The sequence below is a fragment of the Natator depressus genome, chromosome 14 (genome assembly GCF_965152275.1).
Source record: "Natator depressus isolate rNatDep1 chromosome 14, rNatDep2.hap1, whole genome shotgun sequence".
Lineage (NCBI taxonomy): Eukaryota > Metazoa > Chordata > Testudines > Cheloniidae > Natator > Natator depressus.
Window position 1 is genome coordinate 40,354,313 of NC_134247.1, and position 27,975 is coordinate 40,382,287.

The 27,975-nt window shown below is 54.1% G+C and overlaps 1 protein-coding gene across 1 annotated transcript in view; it reads left to right on the forward strand.

Annotated features, from left to right (window-relative positions):
- LOC141998502 (E3 ubiquitin-protein ligase TRIM39-like) overlaps positions 1–27,774 on the forward strand; it is a 62,836-nt gene extending 35,062 nt beyond the window's left edge. Inside the window, exon 7 of the mRNA XM_074971368.1 lies at positions 27,215–27,774. Coding sequence (XP_074827469.1) covers positions 27,215–27,774 — 560 coding nt within the window. The remainder of the gene's footprint in view (positions 1–27,214) is intronic.
- Positions 27,775–27,975: the final 201 nt, after the last annotated feature.

Sequence of the window (27,975 nt, forward strand, 5' to 3'; positions counted from 1 at the left end):
CATTTGGTGAAGTTTTATTGGGAGACCTTTCTTCTTGGCCATAAATCAGTCGAAAGGGTGCTATTTTTGTTGTCATGTGAGGTTTAGAGTACAAAGAAAAGAAAGTTGCTCCAGGAAATTCATCACAATTCCTCTGGGTTCTGTCCACCACCTTCTGGAATGCTCTGTAAAACTAGTGACCGATTGGTCCAATTCCTTGATATTAGCGATTGAACCTAATTTCTTGAAGAGCTGGCTGAGCAGAGTGTGAGGGGAGGCACATCACATGGCATTGCTAGGACTACTTTTTGTTTTAAACGTGATGCGTTATGAACATTTTCAATGTAATCATTCAGTTTTGAAGATTTAGTCACAGTATGCCATCCATGGCAGAGTGCCCTAAATTTATATTGGTTATTTGAAAATAAATACCCTAACATTATCTTGTGATGGATTCATTTGTGGTTTTATTCAGTCTGCTGCTGTCTAGGTGGCATGGTCTGCTGAAGCTATGTGTCACCCGGCCATGATTCTGTAATTAACCATATAGTGAAAATAGCACCAAATGTAAACTGTTACCTCATTATTCAATTCAGAACCTAGATCTGCCAGTATCTGCTCTGGACAGCCATGTTAATATATAATTTCACATGTCTTCTTCTCCACCTCATGTGCTTTCATAGTTCTAAGTGGAAATTCTTCTCCCTATTTTGAAAAATCATCTGTAGCTGTCAGTACATACTGGTGTCGCTTCTGGGATACTGGATAGAGCCCGATTAAATCTGCTCTCAGCAATTCCCAGGTTTTAACAACCTATGTGCAAGAACACAGGCTAGAGTTCTCATTTGGATCTTTCCTATGACATTTTTATTATAATCCCATCTATAGTAAGCAAAGTAAACATTATAATGTGGTTTCTGTAATAGTTGATGTCTCCACACAGTCAGAATCTAACTTCTGGTGTTTTTCAAAAGTAAGTAAATAAATAAGGGACAAATTTCTGCAACTGAGAACTTGCATAAATACACCTTGCAGGGTCGGCAAGTTATATGGGCCCGTAGTGCTCGTGCTCCAGCAATATTCAGGGCCCGGGAGCCTGGGTCCACCAATGTTTGGGGCCGGGTCTCTGCCCCAGCCCCACCTGCTGCCCCCATGGGCCTCCCCTGGAGTGCCCCGGCCCTGCCAGCTGCTCCGCGCAGTGCTCCCTCACCGGCCGCTGCTGGCTACAACACAGGGACCGGCGCGGGCGGCAGGCTGAGGTGGCTGCTGCGCCTGCGGAGGGAGGAGAGGAGAAGGTGCACATGTGATGGCAGCCCCCCCGGCACCTACTGGGAGACGACTCCAACTCTGAGGAGGCTTCCTGGAGTCTGGACCTGAGCAGCTGGGGCATGGGTCTGTGTTGGACACGTGCCCCTGCCCGCAGTCACCTCTCCTGCCCCACGCTTGGCAAGGAGATGCCGCACTCCCCACCCCCAGTGATGCTATGGTGAGGGGCAGCAGCAGGGGAGGAGGTGCACACGTGACAGCAGCCCCCCCCCACCCCTTCTGTCACCCACCACAAGGGAAACGAGGGGGCTTCCTGGACCTGAGCAGCTGGGGCTAGGGTGAGTGTCGTCACACCCTGCCCTCCCCGCCCCCTCCGTAGTTACCACTCCTGCCCCAGGCTGGGCAAGAGGCAGCCCCATCCCCCACTGGACAACGACGAAAAGTGTTTGCTGCCTCCTGAAGAACATCGCAAAAGAAGGGGCGACATTTTGTTTTATTTTTAGAAAGTATTTGCTTTTGAGGATCCACGAGTGCTGGGTTGTTTCCATATTCAAAAGAGTATGAATAAAGTTGATATTCTTAGTTAAATACATTTTTCTTATGATGGTGATATTATGGAATAGAGGGAAACTGTTAAACACTTCCTGTTTCCAGTCCACTTTTACATTATTTTAAAAAAATATAAACCGGCTTACAAGGCAGGTGTGAACGTCCCACTCGGCTCCTCTCTGCATCTTTAGGAGCCTAAATAACTTTGCAAATGTGGCACAGAGACTAAGGGGCAGATTTCAGAAGGTCTGTAGACACCTAAAGATGTAGCTTGGCATCTACTGGGATTGTCAAAAGCACTTAGGTGCCTAACTCCCATCGGAAGCGAGGTGCCCAGGCCCCTCTGAAAATCCCCCCGGACGACTCGGCCGGCTCACCACAGGCTGCTTCCCCCGCACAGGGCCCCACTTGGGCACTTACAATTTTTGGCATCAACTTTTTTTTATTACTGTGTCAAATGCAGGAAATTGCAGCGGGATTTCAGAATGTTCGCGGGGAGGAGACCTAAGTCCCAGCATTCTAAAGCCTCCCCCACAGCCTCCCGGAGAAGGCCAGTGGGGTCGGCTCCAGGCCTGGCTTGGGGGGATTCCCAGGTCCCCTCAGGACCAATAACTGCATGGTCTGACTCCCAAAGACAAGCCGAGCCCAGGATCCCAGTGAGGGCTGAAAGCAGAGCTGGGGGAATAATGTGCAGAATGTGACGTGTCCAGTGAGCTCTGCTTCTGTTCCCGTTCGTCAGCTGCCCACATACTGATCACAATTTTCTCAGATTTATTTCCTCAAATACGTTTGTCAAATACATTGATTTCTGTGGGGTTAGTTATGATTGGACAGACAGGTCACATGGGATTGTTTCTGTTTCTTGATTGGCTAAATTTAACTCTTAGAAACAGGTTTTTGGTGCAAATATTTGTGATTAATGCTTTGGTGGGGTTCCTTGCATGCTGAAAGTTCTACACATACTTAAGGACCTTGTTGGGTCAGGGCCTAAATGTTCAGACATTGCTTCCCAGGAATATTTTATAACATTTAGTAGAAATGCTTTGTTTGCATGGACATTCCTGCCAGCAAGCGCCGTTGATGGAATATGCATGGGACGAATGCAGAAGGGGCAGGAGCTAAAGGGAATTCATGGGGAGTCAGGCACCTAACTCAAGCAGGCACTTTTGAAAGTCCCACTAGGCTCCAGTCTGCATCTTTAGGAGCCTAAATAGCTTTGCAAATCTGACACAGAGACTAAGGGGCAAAGTTTGGAAGGTCTGTAGTCACCTAAAGATGTAGTTAGGCATTTAGTGGGATTTTCAAAAGCACCTAGGTGCCTAACTCCCATTGGAAGCTAAGTGCCCAGACATCTTTGAAAATTCCACTAGGCGCCTATCTGCATCATAAACCTCAAAACACCTTGGAAACTCTGGGCCTAAGTGACTTGCCTAAGGCCACACAGGGAGTCTGTAGCGGAGCAGGGAATTATGCACCTTACCCTTGAACTCCCTTCAGAGCCGCACCTGAAGCGTCTCAGATCCCCTGAGCTCTGTCAGCACAGGCAGCGGGGTGTTTAATGACTGTTCCCTGTCAGTGTGTTCTGGGGCACACAGGCTCCGCGTCGTTGGTGCCCTGACTCAGGGCCTGTCTGTCAGATAATAGTTCAATGTTGTGCAATAAAAAAGGAGACTCTCACCTCAGAGGCTCCCCTCTGCAGCTCAATAAACTGTTACCCTTTGTACCCCCTGCTTGCCACCTGCACCTTTCTGCTGCTGTTACCAAAGGTCGTCATCTCAGCAGGATCATGAACGATGAGGGAGGGGAGGTTTCAGAGTGGTAGCCGTGTTAGTCTGTATCAGCAAAAACAACGAGGAGTCCTTGTGGCACCTTAGAGACTAACACATTTATTTGAGCATAAGCTTTCCTGGGCTAGAACCCACTTCATCAAATGCATGGAGTGGAAAATACAGGAGCAGGTATAAATACGTGAAAAGATGGGAGTTGCCTGCCAAGTGTGAGGTCAGTCTAACGAGACAATTCAACTAACAGTAGGATACAAAGGGAGGAAACAGCACTTTTGTAGTGTTAACGAGAGTGGCCCGTTTCAAACAGTTGACAAGAAAGTGTGAGTAACAGTAGGGGGAAATTAGTATGGGGCAAATTAGGTTCAGGTTTTGTAATGACCTAATCAGCCCTAATTCAGTCTTTATTCAGGGCTAATATGATGGTGTCCAGTTTGCAAATTAATTCCAGTTCTGCAGTTTCACGTTGGAGTCTGTTTTGGAAGTTTTTTGTTGAAGAATTGCCACTTTTAGGTCTGTTATTGAGTGACCAGGGAGATTGAAGTATTCTCCTACTGGTTTTTGAATGTTATAATTCCTGATGTCAGATTTGTGTCCATTTATTCTTTTGCGTAGAGGCTGTCCGGTTTGGCCAATGTACATGGCCGAGGGGCATTGCTGGCACTTGATGGCATATATCACATTGGTAGATGTGCAGGTGAATGAGCCTGTCAGGGTTCCTTTCCCACTCTGAACTCTAGGGTACAGATGTGGGAACCCGCATGAAAGACCCCCTAAGCTTATTCTTACCAGCTTAGGTTAAAAACTTCCCCAAGGTACAAACTTTGCCTTGTCCTTGAACAGTATACTGCCACCACCAAGCATTTTAAACAAAGAACAGGGAAAGAGACCACTTGGAGACGTCTTCCCCCAAAATATCCTCCCTAGCCCTACACACCCCCTTTCCTGGGGAGGCTTGAGAATAATATCCTAACCAATTGGTTACAAAATCATCAAAGACCCAAACCCCTGGATCTTGGAACAATGGAAAAACCAGTCAGGTTCTTAAAAGAAGGATTTTATTAAAAAAAGAAGAAAGGTAAAAATCATCTCTGTAAAATCAGGATGGAAAATACTTTACAGGGTATTCAGATTCAAAACACAGAGGATCCCCCTCTGGGCAAAACCTTAAAGTTACAGAAAATGAATAAACCTCCCTCTTAACACAGGGAAAATTCACATAAAACAAAAGATAAACGAATCCGCCTCGCCTGGCTTACCTGTACTGGTTGCAATATTGGAGACTTGGATTAGGATGGGTTGGAGAAGATGGATTTCTGTCTGGCCTCTCTCAGTCCCAAGAGAGAACAAACACGTAAACAAAGAGCACAAAACAAAAGCCTTTCAACCCCCACCCAAGATTTGAAAGTATTGTGTCCCCTTATTGGTCCTTTGAGTCAGGTGCCAGCCAGGTTAGCTGAGCTTCTTAACCCTTTACAGGTAACAGGATGTTGCCTCTAGCCAGGAGGGATTTTATAGCTCTCTATACAGAAAGGTGGTTACCCTTCCCTTTATATTTATGACAGAGCCCTTGATGGTGTAGCTGATGTGGTTAGGTCCTATAGTGGTGTCCCTTGAATAGATATGTGGACAGAATTGGCACCGGGGTTTGTTGCGGGATTTGGTTCCTGGGTTAGTGTTTTTGTTGTGTGGTGTGTAGTTGCTGGTGAGTATTTGCTTTAGGCTGGGGGGCTGTCTGTAAGTGAGGACTGGCCTGTCTCCCAAAGTCTGTGAGAGTGAGGGATTGTCCTTCAGGATAGGTTGCAGATCACTGATGATGTACTGGAGAGGTTTTAGTTGGGGGCTGTAGGTGACGGCTAGTGGCATTCTGTTACTTTCTTTGTTGGGCCTGTCTTGTAGTAGGTGACTTCTGGGTACCCTTCTGGCTCTGTCAATCTGTTTCTTCATTTCAAAAGGTGAGTATTGTAGTTTTAAGAATGCTTGATAGAGATCCTGTAGATGTTTGTCTCTGTCTGAGGGATTGGAGAAAATGCGGTTGTATCTTAGAGCTTGGCTGTAGAAAATGGATCGTGGGATTCGGTCTGGATGAAAGCTGGAGGCATGTAGGTAAGTCTAGCAGTCAGTAGGGTGGTGTTTATGTGACCATCGCTTATTAGCACTGTTGTGTCTAGGAAGTGGACCTCTTGTGTGGACTGGTCCAGGCTGAGGTTGATGGTGGGGTGGAAATTGTTGAAATCCTGGTGGGATTCCTCAAGGGCCTCCTTCCCACGGGTCCAGATGATGAAGATGTCATCAATGTAGCACAAATGGAGTAGGGGCGTTTGGGGACGAAAGCTGAGGAAACGTTGTTCTAAGTCAGCCACAAAAATGTTGGCATACTCTGGGGCCGTGTGGGTACCCATAGCAATCCCGCTGACTTGAAGGTATAAATTGTCCCCAAATCTGAAATAGTTGTGGGTGAGGACAAAGTCACAAAGTTCAGCCACCAGGTTTGCCGTGATAGTATCGGGGACGCTATTCCTGACGGCTTGTAGTCCATCTATGTGTGGAATGTTGGTGTAGAGGGCTTCTACGTCCATCGTGGCCAGGATGGTGTTTTCTGGAAGATTACCAAAGGATTGTAGTTTCCTCAGGAAGTCAGTGATGTCTCGAAGATAGCTGGGAGTGCTGGTACTCAGAATTTATAAACAGAAAAGGGTGTTTCTCCATGGTGCTCCAAGGGCTTGTTGATCATTGTGACATTATCTGATTAAAATATGATCATGTAGATCATTGTTGCTACCGCTGTTATATAATTGCAACAAATCTTGTACAAAGTGTGTCAAGTAAGGTGTCTATAGAAAGGGTATGATTTGCTGCATATGAAAGCTATTGATATGCATGTACCATTTTTGTATTTGAAGTTCTGAGCGTTGGCTCTACACTTGTATTTCAAATATGTTTGCTTGTGTGGTAACGCCCACAAGGTATTTAGCCTGCACATCTTGAAGGGACTATTCAAGTTAAGTGGCTCATCAAGGAACACTTAACTCACAATGGACCATGGGAGACATCTATCTACACTTAATGGACTTTCCTGGGATGGCTTCTACTATGACTAAGCGAAAGCATGCCTGGACATGTGACTTGCCCATGTGACTCCAAACACCATCTTGTTTCCTGTAAGGAGAACAATGGGTTTCTCTTTAATTGGCAGAAGCCATAAAAGGCCCTGGAAACATCTCCGTTTTGCCTCTTTCCTGCTCAAACCTCTGGACTATGAACTTATACTAATTGGAGCATTCTAACCAAAGGACTGAGGACCTTCCAATGATTTAGAAGCAACCAGAGACTTAACAAGCCAGCAGTTTATTCCATCACTGCTATGAGCCTGATCCAAGAACTTTGCAATTATTGTGTGTATTTGATTCCTTTGACCAATGTTAACTCTCACCTTTCTTTTTATAAATAAACCTTTAGAATTTGGATACTAAAGGATTGGCAACAGCATGATTTGTTCTGAGTTATATATTGACCTGGGTGTGTGGCTGGTCCTGTGGGATCAAAAGAACCTTCTGTTTGATTAAACTGGTTTTAAAGACCCACTCATCTTTAAGTGTAATGTCCCAGGGACACGGTGATTCTTGTGCTTCTATTTTGCCTGTTGCTACTGTGTTGCTGAGTAAAAGTCTGACAACTCTGTTTAATAAGGTTAATATCCTGGCCAGGGCACAAGAAAAGCATGAAGGTAATTTGAATGTGTAACCCACTGACAGTGTGGAAACTTGTAACATGGAGGGAATGATCCCTAAGCTTGTGTGTGTTGAGCCTGGTAACCTGCATGTTGCCAGTGAGGAAAGCTGCAAAGGGAAAGAGAGTGCCTCTAACCTTTTAACTATGAAGTCTAGCAGCTTGCCTAAAAGGGAATTGTGTGAAAAGTCTCTTAGCCCTGGTCTACACTAGGACTTTAGGTCGAATTTAGCAGCATTAAATCGATGTAAACCTGCACCCGTCCACACGATGAAGCCCTTTATTTCGACTTAAAGGGCTCTTAAAATCGATTTCCTTACTCCACCCCTGACAAGTGGATTAGCGCTTAAATCGGCCTTGCCGGGTCGAATTTGGGGTACTGTGGACACAATTCGACGGTATTGGCCTCCGGGAGCTATCCCAGAGTGCTCCATTTTGACCGCTCTGGACAGCACTCTCAACTCAGATGCACTGGCCAGGTAGACAGGAAAAGAACCGCGAACTTTTGAATCTCATTTCCTGTTTGGCCAGCGTGGCAAGCTGCAGGTGACCATGCAGAGCTCATCAGCAGAGGTGACCATGATGGAGTCTCAGAATCGCAAAAGAGCTCCAGCATGGACCGAACGGGAGGTACGGGATCTGATCGCTGTATGGGGAGAGGAATCCGTGCTATCAGAACTCCGTTCCAGTTTTCGAAATGCCAAAACCTTTGTCAAAATCTCCCAGGGCATGAAGGACAGAGGCCATAACAGGGACCCGAAGCAGTGCCGCGTGAAACTGAAGGAGCTGAGGCAAGCCTACCAGAAAACCAGAGAGGCGAACGGCCGCTCTGGGTCAGAGCCCCAAACATGCCGCTTCTATGATGAGCTGCATGCCATTTTAGGGGGTTCAGCCACCACTACCCCAGCCGTGTTGTTTGACTCCTTCAATGGAGATGGAGGTAATACGGAAGCAGGTTTTGGGGACGAAGAAGATGATGATGATGAGGAGGTTGTAGATAGCTCACAGCAAGCAAGCGGAGAAACCGGTTTTCCCGACAGCCAGGAACTGTTTCTCACCCTGGACCTGGAGCCAGTACCCCCTGAACCCACCCAAGGCTGCCTCCTGGACCCAGCAGGCAGAGAAGGGACCTCCGGTGAGTGTACCTTTTAAAATACTATACATGGTTTAAAAGCAAGCATGTGAAAGGATTACTTTGCCCTGGCATTCGCGGCTCTCCTGGATATACTCCCAAAGCCTTTGCAAAAGGTTTCTGGGGAGGGCAGACTTATTGCGTCCTTCATGGTAGGACACTTTACCACTCCAGGCCAGTAACACGTACTCGGGAATCATTGTACAACAAAGCATTGCAGTGTATGTTTGCTGGCGTTCAAGCAACATCCGTTCTTTATCTCTCTGTGTTATCCTCAGGAGAGTGAGATCTAATCCATGGTCACCTGGTTGAAATAGGGTGCTTTTCTTCAGGGGACACTCAGAGGAGCCCATTCCTGCTGGGCTGTTTGCCTGTGGCTGAACAGAAATGTTCCCCGCTGTTAGCCACAGGGAGGGGGGAGGGTTGAGGGGGTAGCCACGCGGTGGGGGGAGGCAAAATGCGACCTTGTAATGAAAGCACATGTGCTATGTATGTAATGTTAACAGCAAGGTTTACCCTGAAAGAGTGTAGCCAATGTTTTATAAAATGTGTCTTTTTAAATACCGCTGTCCCTTTTCTTTTCTCCACCAGCTGCATGTGTTTCAATGATCACAGGATCTTCTCCTTCCCAGAGGCTAGTGAAGATTAGAAAGAAAAAAAAACGCACTCGAGATGAAATGTTCTCCGAGCTCATGCTGTCCTCCCACACTGACAGAGCACAGACGAATGCGTGGAGGCAAATAATGTCAGACTGCAGGAAAGCACAAAATGACCAGGAGGAGAGGTGGCGGGCTGAAGAGAGGGCTGAAGCTCGAATGTGGCGGCAGCGTGATGAGAGGAGGCAGGATTCAATGTTGAGGCTGCTGGAGGACCAAACCAGTATGCTCCAGTGTATGGTTGAGCTGCAGCAAAGGCAGCTGGAACACAGACTGCCACTACAGCCCCTGTGTAACCAACCGCCCTCCTCCCCAAGTTCCATAGCCTCCACACCCAGACGCCCAAGAACGCGGTGGGGGGGCCACCGGCCAACCAGCCACTCCACCACAGAGGATTGCCCAAAAAAAAGAAGGCTGGCATTCAATAAATTTTAAAGTTATAAACTTTTAAAGTGCTGTGTGGCATTTTCCTTCCCTCCTCCACCACCCCTCCTGGGCTACCTTGGTAGTCATCCCCCTATTTGTGTGATGAATGAATAAAGAATGCATGAATGTGAAGCAACAATGACTTTATTGCCCTGCAAGCGGTGATCAAAGGGAGGAGGGGAGGGTGGTTAGCTTACAGGGAAGTAGAGTGAACCAAGGGGCGGGGGGTTTCATCAAGGAGAAACAAACAGAACTTTCACACCGTAGCCTGGCCAGTCATGAAACTGGTTTTCAAAGCCTCTCTGATGCATACCGCACCCTCCTGTGCTCTTCTAACCGCCCTGGTGTCTGGCTGCGCGTAACCAGCAGCCAGGCGATTTGCCTCAACTTCCCACCCCGCCATAAACGTCTCCCCCTTACTCTCACAGATATTGTGGAGCACACAGCAAGCAGTAATAACAGTGGGAATATTGGTTTCGCTGAGGTCTAAGCGAGTGAGTAAACTGCGCCAGCGCGCCTTTAAACGTCCAAATGCACATTCTACCACCATTCTGCACTTGCTCAGCCTGTAGTTGAACAGCTCCTGACTGCTGTCCAGGCTGCCTGTGTACGGCTTCATGAGCCATGGCATTAAGGGGTAGGCTGGGTCCCCAAGGATACATATAGGCATTTCAACATCACCAACAGTTATTTTCTGGCCTGGGAATAAAGTCCCTTCTTGAAGCTTTTGAAACAGACCAGAGTTCCTGAAGATGCGAGCGTCATGTACCTTTCCCGGCCATCCCACGTTGATGTTGGTGAAACGTCCCTTGTGATCCACCAGAGCTTGCAGCACTATTGAAAAGTACCCCTTGCGGTTTATGTACTCGCCGGCTTGGTGCTCCGGTGCCAAGATAGGGATATGGGTTCCGTCTATGGCCCCACCACAGTTAGGGAATCCCATTGCAGCAAAGCCATCCACTATGACCTGCACATTTCCCAGGGTCACTACCCTTGATATCAGCAGATCTTTGATTGCGTGGGCTACTTGCATCACAGCAGCCCCCACAGTAGATTTGCCCACTCCAAATTGATTCCCAACTGACCGGTAGCTGTCTGGCGTTGCAAGCTTCCACAGGGCTATCGCCACTCGCTTCTCAACTGTGAGGGCTGCTCTCATCTTGGTATTCATGCGCTTCAGGGCAGGGGAAAGCAAGTCACAAAGTTCCATGAAAGTGCCCTTACGCATGCGAAAGTTTCGCAGCCACTGGGAATCGTCCCAGACCTGCAACACTATGCGGTCCCACCAGTCTGTGCTTGTTTCCCGAGCCCAGAATTGGCGTTCCACAGCATGAACCTGCCCCATTAGCACCATGATGCATGCATTGGCAGGGCCCATGCTTTCAGAGAAATCTGTGTCCATGTCCTGATCACTCACGTGACCACGCTGACGTCGCCTCCTCGCCCGGTATCGCTTTGCCAGGTTCTGGTCCGCACAGAAAAAAGGCGCGGAATGATTGTCTGCCGTTGCTCTGACGGAGGGAGGGGCTTCTGACGACACGGCTTACAGGGTTGGCTTCAGGGAGCTAAAATCAACAAAGGGGGTGGCTTTACATCAAGGAGTAGTTCAGGCAGGACTTCACAGAGGGTTCCAATAAGAAATGGTGCACCTAAGTTATTGTTCTTATTGGAACAAGGAGGTTAGCCTGGCCTCTGATTGATACATGGCTAGATTTACCTCGCTGCACCTTCTCTGTGAGTGACTGCAGTGTGACCTAGAGGAATGAGTCCCCTAGACAGGGGAGGAGGCAAATGAGTACAAAACAAATCTGGTCTATTTCTTGTTTTGATCCACTCCATCTATCTTTTACATCTTTGGCTGGAAGCAGACGGTGCAGAAGGACTGCATGCCATCCACATCTCATGGCTGCTCAGCAGAAGACGGTACAATAGGACTACTAGCAATCCATATTGCCTGCCTGCTCACCATAAGACGGTTCAATAGGACTGACTGCCGGACTTAAGAGAATGACCTGGTCAAGTCACTAAAAATTTAGTCCCTGCGCCCATGTCTGCCCAGGCGCTCCTGATCGACCTCACACAGGCGACCAGGAGCACCTCGGACACGACGAGGACGGCTACCAGTCGTATTGTACCGTCTGCTGCCACAAGGCAATGGGTTGCTGCTACTGTGTAGCAATGCAGTACCGCGTCTGGCAGCACTCAGGAGATATACGGTGACGGTTACCTGAGCGGGCTCCATGCTTGCGGTGGTATGGCGTCCGCACAGATAACTCAGGAAAAAAGGCGCGAAACGATTGTCTGCCCTTGCTTTCACGGAGGGAGGGAGGGAAGGGGGGACTGACGCTATGTACCCAGAACCACCCGCGACAATGTTTTAGCCCCATCAGGCATTGGGATCTCAACCCAGAATTCCAATGGTCAGCGGAGACTGCGGGAACTGTGGGATAGCTACCCACAGTGCAATGCTCCGGAAGTCGACTCTAGCCTCGGTACTGTGGAAGCTCTCCGCCGAGTTAATGCACTTAATGCACTTCTGTGGGGACACACACACTCGAATATATAAAACCGATTTCTAAAAAAACGACTTGTATAAATTCGACCTTATTCCGTAGTGTAGACATACCCTAAGGCATCTTGCACTCGAGGCATAGTGTACTGGTCGACCACAGTACGGCTGTTTAGGGTGCGGTAGTCAATACACATCCGAATTTTCCCATTCTTTTTACGGACTACCACAATGGGTGAGGCGTTTGGGCTGCGGGACTCTGTAATGATGCCATTCGCAGCCAGCTCCTGAAGATGATGTCGCACATCTTCCATCTCAGAGAGAGCAATCTTCCTAGATCTCTCCCTGAAAGGTCGAGAGTCATGTAGTCTGATATTGTGCTCTACTCCTTTTGCACATCCCACATCCCACTCATGCAGTGAGAACACCTTGGATCTTTCACAAAGTTTCTTCCTCAGGCGATCTTTCCAGTCCTCGGACACTGGTGAATCTCCAAAGTCAAACTTTGCTGGGTCTATTGTCGGAACTTGAGTTTCACACTGGGGTTTTACAATCGACTCAGGCTCAAAGAGGTCTGCTATCTTTTGTCCTTGCTTCACAACAACATCACGACTCGTTTCATTAGCAATCAGTATAGTCACCCTTTCCTGGGCTTCAGCAGGTAGGATTATGACTCCACTGGGGACCAGCACTCCTTCAGGGAGCTCTCCTCCCATCGGCTGCTCTATCATTGCTAACGTCCGTTTACTGCCTTTCAGACAGGTACTCATGACAAGCACTTCTTGCTCCGTCCGTGCAGGCACTACTAAGGGGGTTGTGCCCGCGTACTTCAGTGCCCCAAGTGGTAGCTCAGATATGTCCCTTTTAGCGCTCTCAATTTTCCTATAGGCTTCAGCACAAAGCGTATGGATCATCAGGGTATTCAGGTACTGGTCCCCAGCCCGCCTTCTGCAGTAATCCGCAAGTACCTTGAAGAGACTGGAGTTGGTCCCTATCAGCACAGACACATCAGAAGTCCCTTTAGGGTCAGGGCATATTAAGGCAGCTGTGTCTACCTCTTCTCTTACCCCAGCAACCTCCTCTGGGAATTCCAGGTGCACTATGACATACCCTTGGTAGGGGTATTCATCCATGCTGAGGCCACACAGGCCAAGACCAGTCAGTGGCTGTATAGGCAGGTGCCTAAGCATCTGTTGGTAGAATGACTGAAAGATAATAGTCACTTGAGATCCAGTGTCAAGCACTGCTTTACACTCCACCCCTTCAATCCTCACTGTGACCTCTGCTCGAGGCCCTATCAGTCCTGCGGGGATCCCAGCTGGACAGTCTTTTCTGGGGGAATCTTCAAATCCTGCAGACCTGGGGGGTCCCTGTCCCCAGACCCTCTGGCAGCTACCGGATCTCTCCCAACTGATCCTCAGCTTTCCATACACTAAGGAGGGGTTTTCTTCATTACGGCACTTGGCAGCACTGTGTCCATCCTGACCACATCGGTAGCAGAAGAATTGACCTTTCCCCCTTCGCCTGGGTGGGATGGTGGCTCTAAGTGCGGGCTTCTCAATCGCCACAGTTTGAGGCTTCTTATTCCTGGAAGTCTTAACTCGGTCAACAGTACTTTGCAGCTCAGCTATCCGTTCCGTCAGGACCTGCATTTGTTGGGCAAGTTCCTCTCTGGTGCTCACCATCAGTACACTGGCCATTTGCAGTGGTGTTGTGCTGGCTGGATCCGATGTTTGGGCTTCCCAAAACTCACTTGCAGCCTGCCTTTCCTCCTCCTCTCTGACCTCTTTTATCAGCTGTGAGTAACTTGGGGGATGTTCCTGTCGTTTTCTAAGCTGGAGATGAAGTAGAATCGGGTTCTGATACTGAGTTCCTCTTACAATTTGAGCCAGTCTGGTCTGATCCATCTGCTCAGCAGTCACTGCTCCCCTCATGACAGCTCTCTGAAGCAGTCTCTCCAGTCTCTGTATATAGGCTGAAGCCTTCTCACCCTTTTGTTGTCGGGAATTAAGGAACTTACAGTAGCTGTCTTCAGGGCCCTCTACGCTCCCAAAGGTGTGTTCAAGGGCCTCTAGGCAGTCCTTCACACTGACCCCAGGGTCAATGAGCTTCAGGGTGCGAATCACATCTAATGCTGGGCCGCCAAGGCTCTCTATGAGGCATCTTCGCTTTTCTGCATCTGGTACGGCCCACTCTTGCAGCATTTCAGTGGTGTGCTCTAACCAGGGTTCAAACTCCTCATCCCCAGCAAATAATCTTAACTTACGACAAGAGTTTGACGCAGCATGGGACAGCACAACCTTTTCCAATGTTTGCCCCAGAGCTTTTGTCCAATCATCAGCCGAGGCTGCAGCTTCTGAGCTAGAAGCTGCTGAGCCAGAGCCCAACAAACCTGACATATTAGCCATTATACAAACAGTAATTTCCTCAAAATATAAGCACAAACAAAATATAAATTGTTTCCCAATGTAGTGGATCACTCAACAGGTGCTTGCGAGGGGTACTGACCCAGGCATCCCGGATGAGCCCCCCAAAATGTAACCCTTCTGCCCGTCAGAGTTGGCAGCAACAAGGGCCAGGTTCAATATCTAGGGGATTCATTCCAATAACACAATGCAAACCGGCTCGAGCCCCCACCCAGTGACCTGGGACAAATATATACCACCCCCGCTGGGCGCCTCCAAGAGGCAATACTTCCCCTCTCTCATGCACATAGTCTGAGTGTAGCAAAAGCCTTTTAATAACAGAGAGAAACAATGTGGCATTATGTTGGGGAAACACCACCAACAGGATTCGTAACACAACCCATGAGCAAAAACCCACCCCAAGCAAATTGGGGCATGCTCTTTTCCTTTGATTCTTGGGTCCAGCAACCCCAAATCACCCAAAGTCCCAAAAGTCCAATGACCCAAAAGTCTCTTTCCCTGGTCAGGGGAGCCCCAGAGTTTGAAAGTTTATCTGCAGAGCTTTACCTCCCAACCTGGGTGGAGATGTGGGGGGAAGAGAGGTAAGGGGCACCTTACGTGATCTGAAGCTGACCACCCCACAGCTCCATAGGCCTTCGCTCTGCTCCGCTCCGCCAGCCGCTCCACTCAGCTCGGCTCCGCTCCGCTGCCCACAAGCAGCTCCCGCTGTCCCACGAACTGCTCCACCAGCCTGTCCACAAGGCACTCCAGCCATCCCGCAAACTGCTCCACAATATATCTTCAGGCTCCCCCACTACTTAACACAACACTCAGTGATTTCAGCTTTTAGTCAATTCAGCTCTTTGTTGAATTCAGCTTGTAGTAGGGAAGCCTCAGTGCTGGTGCACCATTAGCCCAAAGTGAGCTCAGCAGCCTGTAACTAGACTCCTAATGGAACCAAAACTAGCTCTGATATTCTACAGTGGAGAAAGAAAGAAATGCAACTAGCATGTAAGGCCCCCACCCAGGAGCCCATGCCACCAAGTATTAAGATTTATCCCCAACCTTTCTCAATTCACAGAGTTTTGGAACCCATGACCCTTGCCTAGCGAGTGCTACTTAGTTGATGGTGAGTCCCACCATCATAACAAAAGGCCAAGTACAGTTCCAAGCACAGTTCCCATAATCAGGGTAATAACAATTTATTCTTCCTGCCCCAATAACAGAGACACTGGGGATCCCACAGCAGCCAAAGTGATCATTTGGGCAGCTATGGCCTCATTCTAGGCGGGGTGGGTGTGCCTATGCAGATGAGATCGGCCCCTGAAGTTCTTTTCCACAACTTGCCACACCTCACCACCAGATGTCAGGGTGGAGCTCATCCTGACACGGCTTACACATTATCGTACTTTCTTTCAAGTTCAGTGCAGATCAGTCTGTTAGGTGTCTCTGAATGGTACTGGTCTTCTAATTACATGACCCGAACAGGTAACAGCTTGGTCATCTGGCTGTCCATTAGTTCCACCGACTGACTGTGGTCGGTCTGGAATCCTTGAGTCATCTTCTTGTTCTGCATCCACCACCTGCAGAGTTTGCTGAGTTGATTGTTCTTTCTGAGGAACAAACTGTAGATGTTGACAATTTCTGTTCAACTCTCCTCTCTTGGCCTTGATCACGTACAACCTGTGTGTTGAATTCTTTTTCTTTACAACAGCTGGAGTATTCCATTCTTTTTCTCCATCCAGTTTGACACAAACATGGTCACCAGGTTTTAGGCCTGGTGGTTTTCTGAATGATGTCTGTTGTAAAAGTGTTTGCAAGCTCTTTTTGTCTTTTTATTCAATTTGGCTGCTCTCTACGTGTCTGGTAACTTTGGAGATAGATTCTTTTCCAAAGCTGGGAGGGTAGTTCTGAGTCATCTTCCCATCAGGAGTTGTGCTGCTCTATATCCAGTAGCTGCGATTGGGGTTGATCTATAACTCAGTAGAGCAAAGAATGGATCTTCCTGCTGAAGGATATTCTTCACTGTCTGTACAGCTCTCGCAGCCTCTCCATTCGCTTGTGAGTAATATGGGCTTCTCGTAATATGAGGAAGATCATATTTTGTTTGGATAAATTAAACTCTACGTCAGTGAATTATGGTCCATGCTCTGTCACAAGTTCTTCTGGAAACCAGAAATGACCAAAAGTGCACTTCAGTTGCTTTATAACACTCTGGTCTGTTATCTCTTTCAAGTACACTCTTTCTACATACCTGGAAAAATAGTCCACGACTACCAGGTAAAGATGTCCCCTGAATTCACATAACTCTGCAGCTAGTCTCTTCCAAGGTCTCTTTCATTCAGACTAGCTCCTTGTTAGTGTCACTAATTATGACTGGCCATATCTTTTTCCCTGCAGCCTTCAGTAAAAGAGCTATGGGAGGCCAAGGGGAAATGTTTCTACCAAGGGCAAATTTAACAGCAGCTCTGGAGTGTTTCATAGCTGATGTCCTGAGCCTGGCCTGGCCGTACCTGTGCGGTTCTGGGGGTGTTGACAGTCACTCACTGCAAGTCACTGGGATTTGGGCTCTTAAGTTTCTGGGACACGTTTGAAATAGAGCTGGGTGTAATTTTGGGGGTAAATAGTTTATTTGCTGAAAAATTATGTTTTGGGTCGACTGAAACTATTCCTGAATCCATGTCGAGTTTGCTGAGTACTTTCAATGAACAGAGAAAGGTTCCACCTCTTCCCTTCCAGCCTTTAGCCCTGTGGCTGGGCCCTCATTGGGGAACCCCTGGTTCAATCCCGCCGTGGGATGTGGGGCAGGAATTGGAATGTGGGAATCCAGGTAAGGGCTGGAACTGCTGGGCTCTGGGTGTCTGGTGTGGGGCTCCCACAATCTCTCCTGCTGCAGATGTCCCCCTGTGTCTAAACACTGCCATGGGCACTGGGCCAGAGCGTGGGAGTGAGAATGACTCTGCAGGCCAGTGGGTCGGGCTGCACCTGGCAGCCCAGAGTCCAGCTCCCCTGGTCCAGTGACCCTGTAAATACTGATCCATAACGCCAGTGAGGGGAGGGGTTCTGGCCCCTGGCACAGCAGTGTCTCAGCCATGTCGGTGCCCCACTGCAAACCCCGAGTGCAGATGCTCTGCACTGGTATGAACTGGGACTGGCCCCTAGTGCAGCTTCTCCCAGATGGAGTGGGCAGCAAGTGGTGAAATGCCCCCTCCCCTCCCCACTGCCCCAGCCTCATTGGCAATGGCCCCTGTTCCCCCCAGCACCCCTCAACTCCTATCTCCCTCTACCCTGCCCCCTTCAAGCGAGTCCAGACACCCTGCCCGTGCCCTAGCATGGAGAGTCCCAGCTGCGCCCCGTGGGTCAGGGCTGCACCCCCAGTGTGTGTGGGGATGGCACCAACCTGCTCTTAGCAACAAACCAGCCACACACGTTCCCAAAGCAACAGAGATTCCTGGGGCCTGCCCCCTTCACCTCCCTCTATACCACTGGCACGTGCCCCTCCCTTATCCTTCCATCAATTCCTGTGCCCACCTGACCCCTGCCTCTATCCTGTCCCCTTACTCTCACCCCAAATTCCTGCTCCTCCCCTGGGACCCTGCCCCTCTCCCCACCTTTGTCTCCCTGGCATCTGCCCCTGCCCTCCACCCACCTCTGTCCCCTGGCACCTGCCAATCTCCTCATGCTCCTGTGCCCCCTCGCTCCCGCTCCTCCCTTACCCCTGTGCCCACCTGGCCCCTGCCCTTCCCTTCCCTCGTCCCCCTGTGCCCACCCCTCCTCTAGCCCCACTCTCACCTTCTGGATCCTGCCCCTCCCCATTCCCCTCTCCTAACACCTCCCTCTACCCACCTGCCCTGCCTCTCTCCTCGCCCCTCTCTGGCCCCTCGTGCACACCCCTCCCATCACCCCCCTCTCTACCTCCTGGTGCCTATCCCTCCCTCCCTCCCTGTGTCTGCCCTTCTGCTCAACCCCCTCAATCCCCCAGGCACCTGCCCTTTCCCTGACCCCCCTGCACCCTCCTGGTGCCGACCCCTTCCCTCACTCACCCTACCCCCCTGGTACCTGCCCCTCCTCTTGCCCCCTTCGTCCCTGATGCCCACCCCCCTCACTCCATCTGCCCCCTGACTCCACTCTCCTCACGCCCCTCTTCCCCCATCACCCATGACTTGCCCCACCCCCTGCCTTTCTCATGAGCACCCCTCCTTTCACCCCCCATCTCCTGGCACCCACTCCTCCCCACCCCCTTCCCTCCTTTTTGTCTGCCCCCTTCCTTTACCCCCTTCTGTCCCCCGGCACCTGCCCCTTCCCCTGCCCCTCTGGCACCCACCTCTTCCCTTGCCCCCCTCTGCCCCCAATACGGCCTCTTGCCCCTTGTTGTCCCTGGTGCCTGCCCCATTCCATGCCTCACCACTGTCCCCCTGGCGCCTGCCCCTCCCACTGTCCCATTGCTGCCTGCCCATCTGCTCACCCTCCTGTGCCCCCCGGCTTTCACCCCTCCCCTCGGACCCCTCTAGCCTCCCTGCACCCACCCCTTCCCTCGCCCTCCTACCCACTGACGACCACACCGTCCCTCACCGCCCTGCCCATTAGCCCCTGGTGCCTTCCCCATCCCATGCCCCACCACTGTCCCCCAACCCCCAGCATTTGTCTCTCCCCCACTCTGCCCCCGGTTCCTGCCCCTCCTTCTCCCGCCCTGGCCCCCACTTCTCCCCTCAGTACAAGCCACTTCCCTCGCCCCCACCCCCTGTTGCCTGCCCCTTCCCTTGCACCCCCTCCCCTGCCACCTTCCGCTTAGTTCTTCCCCCTTCCCTTCCCTCACCCTCTGCCTCCTTAAAACCGGCACCCCTCACCCCCCTCTAGTCCCCTGGTGCCAGCCCCTCTGTTCACTCCTCCTCTGCCCCCCTGAGGCCCATCTTTACCATTGCTACCATCTGCCTCCATGGTGCCTGCTCCTTCCTTTGCCCCCTCTGCCTGCTTGGTGCAAACCCCTTCCCTTGCCCGCCTTTGGGCCCCCTGGTGTCGGCCCCTCCCCTCCCCATCTCCTAACTTCTGGGTCCCACCCCTCCCCTCCCCCTCTCTCTTCCCCCCTCCTGCCCACATCTCCACACCCCTCTGCCCATAGGGCGTGCCCTTCTCTGCACCCCACTTTCTGCCCCCCAGTGCCCGCCCCTCTCCTCTCTCCACTCCTTGTATCTATCCCTCTGCTCATCCCCCCCATCCCTCGTGGTGACTACCCCTTCCCTCCTCCCACCTCTGTCTTACTGGCACCCACCCCTCATGTCCCTCTCCCCCTTTATGACTGCCCTTTCCCTCGCTCCAGTGTTACCCACTGGGGTCTGCCCCACCGCTTGCCCCTGCATGTCCCTCTGAAACCTGTCCTACCCCTCACCCCTCTTTGTTCCCTTGTCACCTGCGCCTTCTCCCACCCCCTCCTTTTCCCCTGGTGCCAGCCCCTCCTTCTACTCCCCCTCTCCCTCCCTAGCGCCTGCCCCTCTGTTCACGCCTTGTGTCCCCTGGTGCAAGCCCCTTCCCCTCCCCCCATTCCCCAGTGCTGCCCGCCCCTTCTGTATCCCACCCTTTGGACCCCTGGTGCCCACCCCTCCCCTCATCTTTCTCTGTCCCTTGGCACCAGTCCTGCCCCTCACTCACACTCTACGGCCCTGATACATGCCCCTTCTCTTCCCCCTTAGCCCCCGCCCCAGTGCCTGCCCCTCCCATCATCCTATTTTCTCCCTTGGCACATCACCTCCTCTGCTCACCCTCCCCCCGTAGCCCCCTGGCACCTGCCCCTCCTCTTGCCCTCCTCCACCCACTGCTGACTGTCCCTGCCCTAGCCAGACCCTCTGCCCCCAGGCTCCTGCATCACTCCATCCCCCTGGTGCCTGCCCATTCCCTCCCCCGCTATGGTCCTGGCACCTGCCCCACTCCTCATCCCGTCCACCCCCTGGCATCAGTCCCTCCCCTTGATTCCCCCTGCCCCAATGCAGCCCCCCCCATTCTCTCACATCCCTCTGCCCCCTGGGGTCCATCCCCTTCTTCTGCCCTGGTGCCCACCTGTCCCCTCACCCCCTGCAGCCCCTGGGATCCTGCCAGTCTCTTCACCCCACTCTGTCCTCCTGGTGCCCTCTCCTCTTTCCCCCAGTGCCCTTGTGCCTGCCCCTCCCCTCTGCCCCTCCAACCTCTACTCTTGTCATCTGCCCCTCCCCTGTCCTCTCCCAGCATCAGCCTGTCCCCTCCCCCGCCCCCACTGACATCTTCCCACCCCTCCCCCACTCCTCCTGCTCTTTCCCCCACAATTTCCTTCTCCCCGAACATGCCCAGACAGGAGCTGCTCGGTGGCCCCCCCAGCTTTGGTGGGACGAAGGCCCCTGTGCCCACTGCCAGGGCAGACAGGTTTTAAAACCAGCTTGTGACACTCCCCTGACCCAGTTACAACCAATTGTGCCCATGTGGCAGCTTTTCTGCCTCGCAGCCATGGCTGAGCTGTGTGTGTGTTTGCTCCCAGCCTGCTGCCTGACCCTGTGTGGCCCTGGTGCCTGCTGGGGGAGTCGGGGCCGCTCCAGCAGGGATCAGAGAGCCCAGGGGCCATGCACACACATTGCAGCCCCACTGGCCCAGGGTCCATGCACTCCGGGGTATCCTACCACACAGAGCTGGGAGGGAGGGGGGCATCCAGGGCAGTTACACAAACACCGCTGGGGGTCCTGTTCGGGTCGCCACCTCTGAGGTCCAACAAAACAGGAAATCTGCCTGCTTCATGGACATCACCTGTCCCCTCACCCGGGCACCGGCTCCCCATCCGAATCCCGGGAGAGGGCACCAGCCACCACAGGCTCCTGCTCCTGGACTGCCCCAAGTACCAACCTCACCGAGCAGGACATGGCGCCAGATCTACCCCGCTGCCCCCGGCAGTGACCCCCGCAGCCGGTACCTGCACAGTGGTGACTCGGCCCTGCTGGCCCTGAGCTCCTGATCTCACTCACTGCTCCAAGCTGCCCCGTCTCTGCAGCTCCCAGGCACTCTGGACCCAGAGCTCCCTTTGCGTAGGCACGGTCACCCCACAGCTCCCGCACTGCAGCCACTGACACACCTGGGACTTGTCACGTCCTGGGCAGACTCACAAATTTCCCAGGAGAGTGACATGGACAAAGGGAGAATCCTGGGAAAACCTGGACAGGTCGGGGTGCCAACTTTCTAATCTCACAAAACCGAACACCCCTGCCCCGCCCCTGCCCTGAAGCTCTGCCCTTCCCCCTCTCCGAGGCCCTGCCCTCGCTCACTCCATCCCCCCTCCCTCCCTCGCTCACTCTCCCCCACCCTCACTCACTTTCACCGGGCTGGGGCAGGGGTTTGGTGTGTGTGAGGGGGATGAGGGCTCCGGCTGGCGGCGCGGACTCTGGGGTGGGGCCAGGGATGAGGGGTTTGGTGTACAGGAGAGGGCTCCAGGATGGGGCAGGGGATTGGGGTGCGGGGGGGGGTATGGGCTCTGGGCTGGGGGTGTGTGCTCCAGGTAGGGCCAGAAATGAGGGGTTCAGGGTGTGGGAGAGGGCTCCGGGCTGGGGCAGGGGGTTCGGTGCAGGTGTGGTGAGGACTCCAGCTGGGGGTGCTGGCTTTGGGTTGGGGCCGGGGATGAGGGGTTTGGGTTGCAGGAAGGGGCTCCGGGCTGGGGCCGAGGGGTTCAGAGTGAGGGAAGGGTGCGGGCTCTGGGGTGGGGCTGGGGATGAGGGGTTTGTGGTGAAGGACGGACGCCTGGCAACCCTATGGACGGGTGCCAACTCTAGGTCCTGTCCACACGGCCCAGTAACACCCTGCTGAGCTGGGTACAGGCAGCCACATGCCAGCCCAGGCCCCTGGCAGGGACGCTGAGCTGCTATGGTCACTAACAGTGTTAACTCTGCCATGTGCTTCACACTACGCCCCAGGAACAGCTGTAACCTAGACTCATGGCAATGCAGGGCTGGAAGGGACCTCGAGAGGTCACCTAGCCCAGCCCCTGGTGCTGGGGCAGGGCCTAGACCATCTCTGGCAGGGGTTTGTCCAGTCTGTTCTTACAAACCTCCAGTGATGGGGATCCCGCAGCCTCCCTTGGACCCGGTCCAGAGCTTCACTGCCCTGAGACTTAGAAAGTGTTTCCTCATCTCCAGCCTCAGTCTCTCTTGCTGCAGCTTGCACCCATTGCTCCTTGGACAGGCCCTCGCCCTGCCCGCTGCCGGCACTGGGGGTGTCCAGGTGTGAGCATCGCTGATATCGCACTGAATGGCTGGGGGTGCTGGGCTGGCTCAGGGGGGCAGTGAGGGCAGCTGGGGCCTTTCACTCCCCAGTCACCGATCTCAGCCCAGGCTCAGAGTCCAGCTCCCAGCGAACAGGAGCTCATGTCGTAATTCTCGTTAACGGCATCCTCACCGGCTACTTCCTCAGGGAGGCCAAGGCCTGAAGGGGCCGCAGGGACGGTTCCTCCCCAGAGAGAGGCTCCACCAGGTGTCAGGGCTGAGCCATGTTGGCAGGACAGGGCGGGGCTCACACGGCTGCTGTGATGTCCTCGTACCCTCGATACCCAGAGCTCCAGCAGGAGGGGTGTAAACCCCACTTGTACCCCCAGCACAGAACTCACTGACACTCACTGACACTGCCCCAAGGCCCCCGCTCCTCCCGAGGTTGGGGGGGTGAATAAATGGCACTTGAAGAGAGGGGCCAGGAGACCATGGTCCCGTCACTTTTACTGATAGGAGGGCTAGGTCTCCCACTTTTTACCGGCTGTAAGGGAGAATGATGGGGAGCAGGAGGGGGCAGAGAGGAGCGACCACGGGGGCAGGGTGTTGGGGGGGAAGAGGCGGTGCGGGGGTGGAGTCTTGGGGAGAAGGGGTGGTGTGGGGGCGGGGTCTTGAGAAGAGGCAGTGTGAGGGCCGTGGCTCAGGGAGAAGGGGCTGTGTGAGGGCAGGGGCTCGGGGAGAAGGGGTGGTGCGGAGGCAGGAGCTTCGGAAGAAGGACCCACACGGGAGGGCGGGGCCATGGTTCATGCTCTGGTGGCAGCTCTACTTTTCGGGAGCTTCCATCACTCCTGGGGAGAGTAACATCTTGGATCCTGATCCACGGGCACATCTGTGTATTTGCTGGGTGCACAGAGCTCTCCAGGTGGAGACACTTTCTCACTGACCCAGGAATCGGTGCTGGGAGGCCCCACTGCCCAAGAGGCCAAGGGCTCTCGCTCCCCTGCCCTGGGGGTGAAGGGAGGGGCCCTGGGGCTGCTGTACCCTGTCCCAGATATGGGGTGAAGGGGATGTGGACACAGACAATCTCCCCGCTTGCGCTGTGAGGGGCAGACCTGGCTCCACACTGGGCTTCAGAGCCTGAGCTCCAGCCTGAGCGTGAACGTCTACGTGGCTAATTTTAGTGCCAAAGAGGGAGCCCCACAAGCCTGAATCTGTCCACCCTGTTCAGAGACTCACTGCCGCGGGCTGTTTACATGAACCCAGAGTGTGTCCAGAGTCTGGGTCTGAAAGTTCCCAGCGCGTCTGATCCAGGGCTGGTTAATGAGAGCAAGGGGGGTGGCTGGCGCAGTCGTTAGATGGAGAGGCTGGAGCCCCTGGGGCTCTGGGACGGTCTCTGTGACCATTATCTGCTCTGGGAGACGCCCAGGTGCAGCTGCAGAGGGTCTGTGCCGCCAGCATCGTCCATGGGAAAATCGCTCTGGGCAGAGTTCAGGCTGATTTGTGGGGGTCTCCATTTTCAGCCTGATTTTGGGGGCGAGATCAGGGGCTCAGGGGGAATTTTTTTACCCAGGGCAAATTAAATAGCAGCTCTGGAGTGTTTCATAGCTGATGTCCTGAGTCTGACCTGCCCGTAACTTTGCGTTTCTGGGGATGTTGATAGTCACTCACTGCAAGTCACTGGGATTTGGGCTCCTCAGTTGCTCAGACAGGTTTACAGTGAAGCTGCGTGAAATGTTTTGGACAAATAGTTTATTTGCTGCAAAATTATATTTCGGGTCGACAGAAACTATTCGCGAATCCATGTTGAGTTTGCTGACGAGTTTCAATGAACAGAAAGGTGCCGCCACTTCCCTTCCAGCCTTTAGCCCAGTGGCTGGGCCCTCAGCGGGGAGCCCCCAGTTCAATCCCGCCGTGGGACGCCATGAGGGCTTGAGCTGCTGGGCTCTGGGGGTCTGATGACGTCCCCCTGTGTCCAAACACTGCCCTGGGCACTGGGCCAGAGTGTGGGAAGGAGACTGACTCTGCAGCCCAGTGGGTCGGGCCCTGACCTGGGAGACCCAGAGTACAGCCCCCCTGCTCCAGTCACCCTGTAATTATTGTTCCATAACCCCAGTGGCGGGAGGGGTTACGGCCCCTGGCACACCAGTGTCTCAGGCCATGTCTGCCGGGGTTTCCTTGCAGCGGTGCAAACCCCAGGGCAGACTGGCTGTGCGGATGTGAACTGGGACTGGCACCTGGTGCAGCTTCCCCCAGAGGGAGGGGGCAGGAAGTGGGGAAATGCCCCCTCCCCTCCCCACTGCCCTGGCCTCATTAGCAACAGCCTATTAGTATGCATTTACCCCCGCTCTTCTAGAATCCTCCACTGCACGGCCGCCCCAGTGAGCCCAACCCAGACCACTGCCCCATGGCGGACGGGCTGGGCCAGGAGAGGGGAGGGGCTGGCTGTGGGGTTTGCCTGGCTGGAAGGTGGTGCCCGTGGGGCCCGCTAGCATGGAGAGTTCCAACTGCACCCCCTGGGGTAGGGCTGCGCCCCCAGTGTGTGTGGGGCCAGCACCAACCTGCTCTTAGCGAGAAACCAACCACACATGACCCCAAAGCAAGAGAGATTCCCTGGGGCCTGCCTCTCCCTCAGCCCTCTGGCTCCTGCCCCTCCCTTCCCCTTTTCTCACCCCTGTTCCCACCTGGACCCTGCGTCTATTCTGACCCCTCCTCCTCGCCACTCCCCTTCTTCCCACCCACTTTCTGCCTCCCTCAGCCCCTCTGCCCCCCACTTTGCCTCCCTGGCATGTGCCCCTGCCTTTCACCCACCTCTGCCCCACCGGAAACCCCCCTCCCTTCCCCCCCTGCCCTCCTGGCACCTTCCCCTCTCCCCCAAAAATCCTCTGCACCCTGGAGCCCACCCATTACTTCACACCCCTGCTACGTCCTGGCATGCACCTCTCTCCTTTCCCTCCTCTGCTGCCACGTCTCCCACCCCTTCCCTCACTCCCATCTGCTTCCCTGGTGCCTGCCACTTCCCTCACCCCCTCTGCCCCCTGATGGCCGTCCCACCCCTCACCCTCTTCTGCTGTCCTGGCTTCTGCCCTTCTTACTCCCCTCAGCCCTCCTGGCACCTGCCTCTCTCTCCACCCTCTCTGACCCCTGGCACGCACCCTTCCCTCACCCCCCTGTGCCCACCCCTCCTCTAGCCCCACTCTGATCCCCTGGCACCTGCCTCTCCCCAATGCCGTCTCCTAACACCTCCCTCTACCCACCTGCCCCTGACTCTCTCCTCGCCCCTCTCTGCCCTCTGGTGCTTGTCCCTCCCCTCCTCTGCCCTCCCTGTGTCTGCCCTTCTGCTCAACCCCCTCAGTCCCCCTGGCACCTACCCTTTCCCTTACCCCCGCACCCTTCTGGTGCCGACCCCTTCCCTCCTTCCCCCTGCCCCACCCAAACACCTGACCCTCCCCTTGTCCCCTTCCTCCCTGGCGCCTACCCCCTCACCACCCTGTGCCCCACTGACCTCACTCTCCTCTCGCCCCTCTGCCACCATCATCCATGCCACCTTCTCTTTATTTCTCACCTCTGCCCCTCCCCTCGCCCTCTGGCTCCATGACACCTGCACCCCTCACCACCCCTCTAGTCCCCTGGTGCCAGCTCCTCCTCTGCCCCAAGTCCCAGCTCTACCCTTGCCCCATCTGCCTCCCTGGTGCCTGCCATTTCCTTTGCCCCCTCTGCCCGCCTGGTGCAAGTCCCTTCCCTCGCCCCCCTTTGGACCCCTGGTCTCTGCCCTTCCCCTCACCTCAGCACTGCCCCGCCCCTGCCCTCACCCTCTCCTAATCTCTGGGTCCCACCCCTCCCTTCATCTTTCCTCTGCCCCCCTGGTGCCCACATCTCCCTTCACACTCCTCTGCCCCCCTAGGACCTGCCCTTCTCCATACCCCTCTCTCTGCCCCCCTTCTGCTCACCTGCTCCCCCACCCCCCATTCTGCCCTCCAGCACCAGTGCCTGCCCATTCACTACCCCCCATGGTTCCACCGCCCCACTCCTCATCATCTCACCCCCTGGCAGCTCACCCTCCCCTTGATTTCCCCTCCCCATTGGAGCTCCCCCATTCCCTCACACCCCTCTGCACCCTGATGCCCACCCCTTCCCTTGGCCCCCGCAGCCCCCTGGGGTCCATCCCCTTCTTCTCCCATGGAGCCCATCCCTCCCCCACCTCCTGCAGCCCCCGGGATCCTGCCCTTCACCCCCCCCCCCCGTTCTTATGGTGCCCGCTCCTTCCCTTGTCCCCACATTGCCCTTCTGCCTGCCCCTCCCCTCTACCCCTCCCCCCTCTACTCCTGTCACCTGCCCCTCCCCTTTCCTCTCCCAGCATCAGCCTCTCCCCTCCCCCGCCCCCACTGACACCTCCCCACCCCTCCCCCGCTCCTCCTGCCCTTTCCCCCCATTGTCTCCTCACAGGCAGAGGGGCCCTGACTCCCCTCAGGCAACAACCCGCCCCCAGCGATTAACGGGGACGCAGGTTAATTTCCCGTCGATCCCAGTGACCAGCCCCTGCCCCCGGCCCTGACTCTGTGACTCTCTCCCCAGTGGACGTGACTCTGGATCCAGACACGGCAAATCCTTGGCTCGTCCTTTCTAAGGATCGGAAACGTGTGAAACGCGGAGACAGACGCCAGGATCTGCCCGACAAGCCTGAGAGATTTGATCCTTGTGTCTGTGTCCTGGGCGCTGAGGGGTTCGCGGGCGGGAGGCGTTACTGGGAGGTGGGGGTGGGAGACAAGACGAGATGGACTCTGGGGGTTTGTCGGGAATCTGTGAGCAGGAAGGGGGAGAGCTTTCTCTCCCCTGGGAAGGGGTACTGGGTCGTGTGGCTGGGGGACAGGGGATACGAGGCCCTCACCTCCCCCCGGACCCCCCTCCCCGTGAGCGTCCGGCCCAGCCGGGTGGGGATTTTCCTGGACTACGAGGCGGGCGAGGTCTCGTTTTACAATGTGACTGACGGGTCCCATCTCTTCACGTTCACTGACACATTCTCTGGGACGCTCCGCCCTTATTTCTGTCCCGGTCTCAACGCTGGGGGTAGAAACGCGGCTCCCCTGATCATCTGCCCGGTCCCGGCTCCGGCCGGAGGGAATCTCGGTCCCTGACAGTGACCCCGCAGCACAGACTGGCCCCCCCAGCGCTGCCGTTCTTCCCACCCCCTGTGCGGGGGGCGGTTACTGCAGTTACTGGAGTTTTTGTGCTGACCGGACGCTGCCAGTTTCCCTTTTCCAGCGAAAAACCGGACCCCTGGCAACCCCTTGCCCCGTCCCCTGCCCCAGGGGTAGCAGATGGTGGGGGATGGGGTC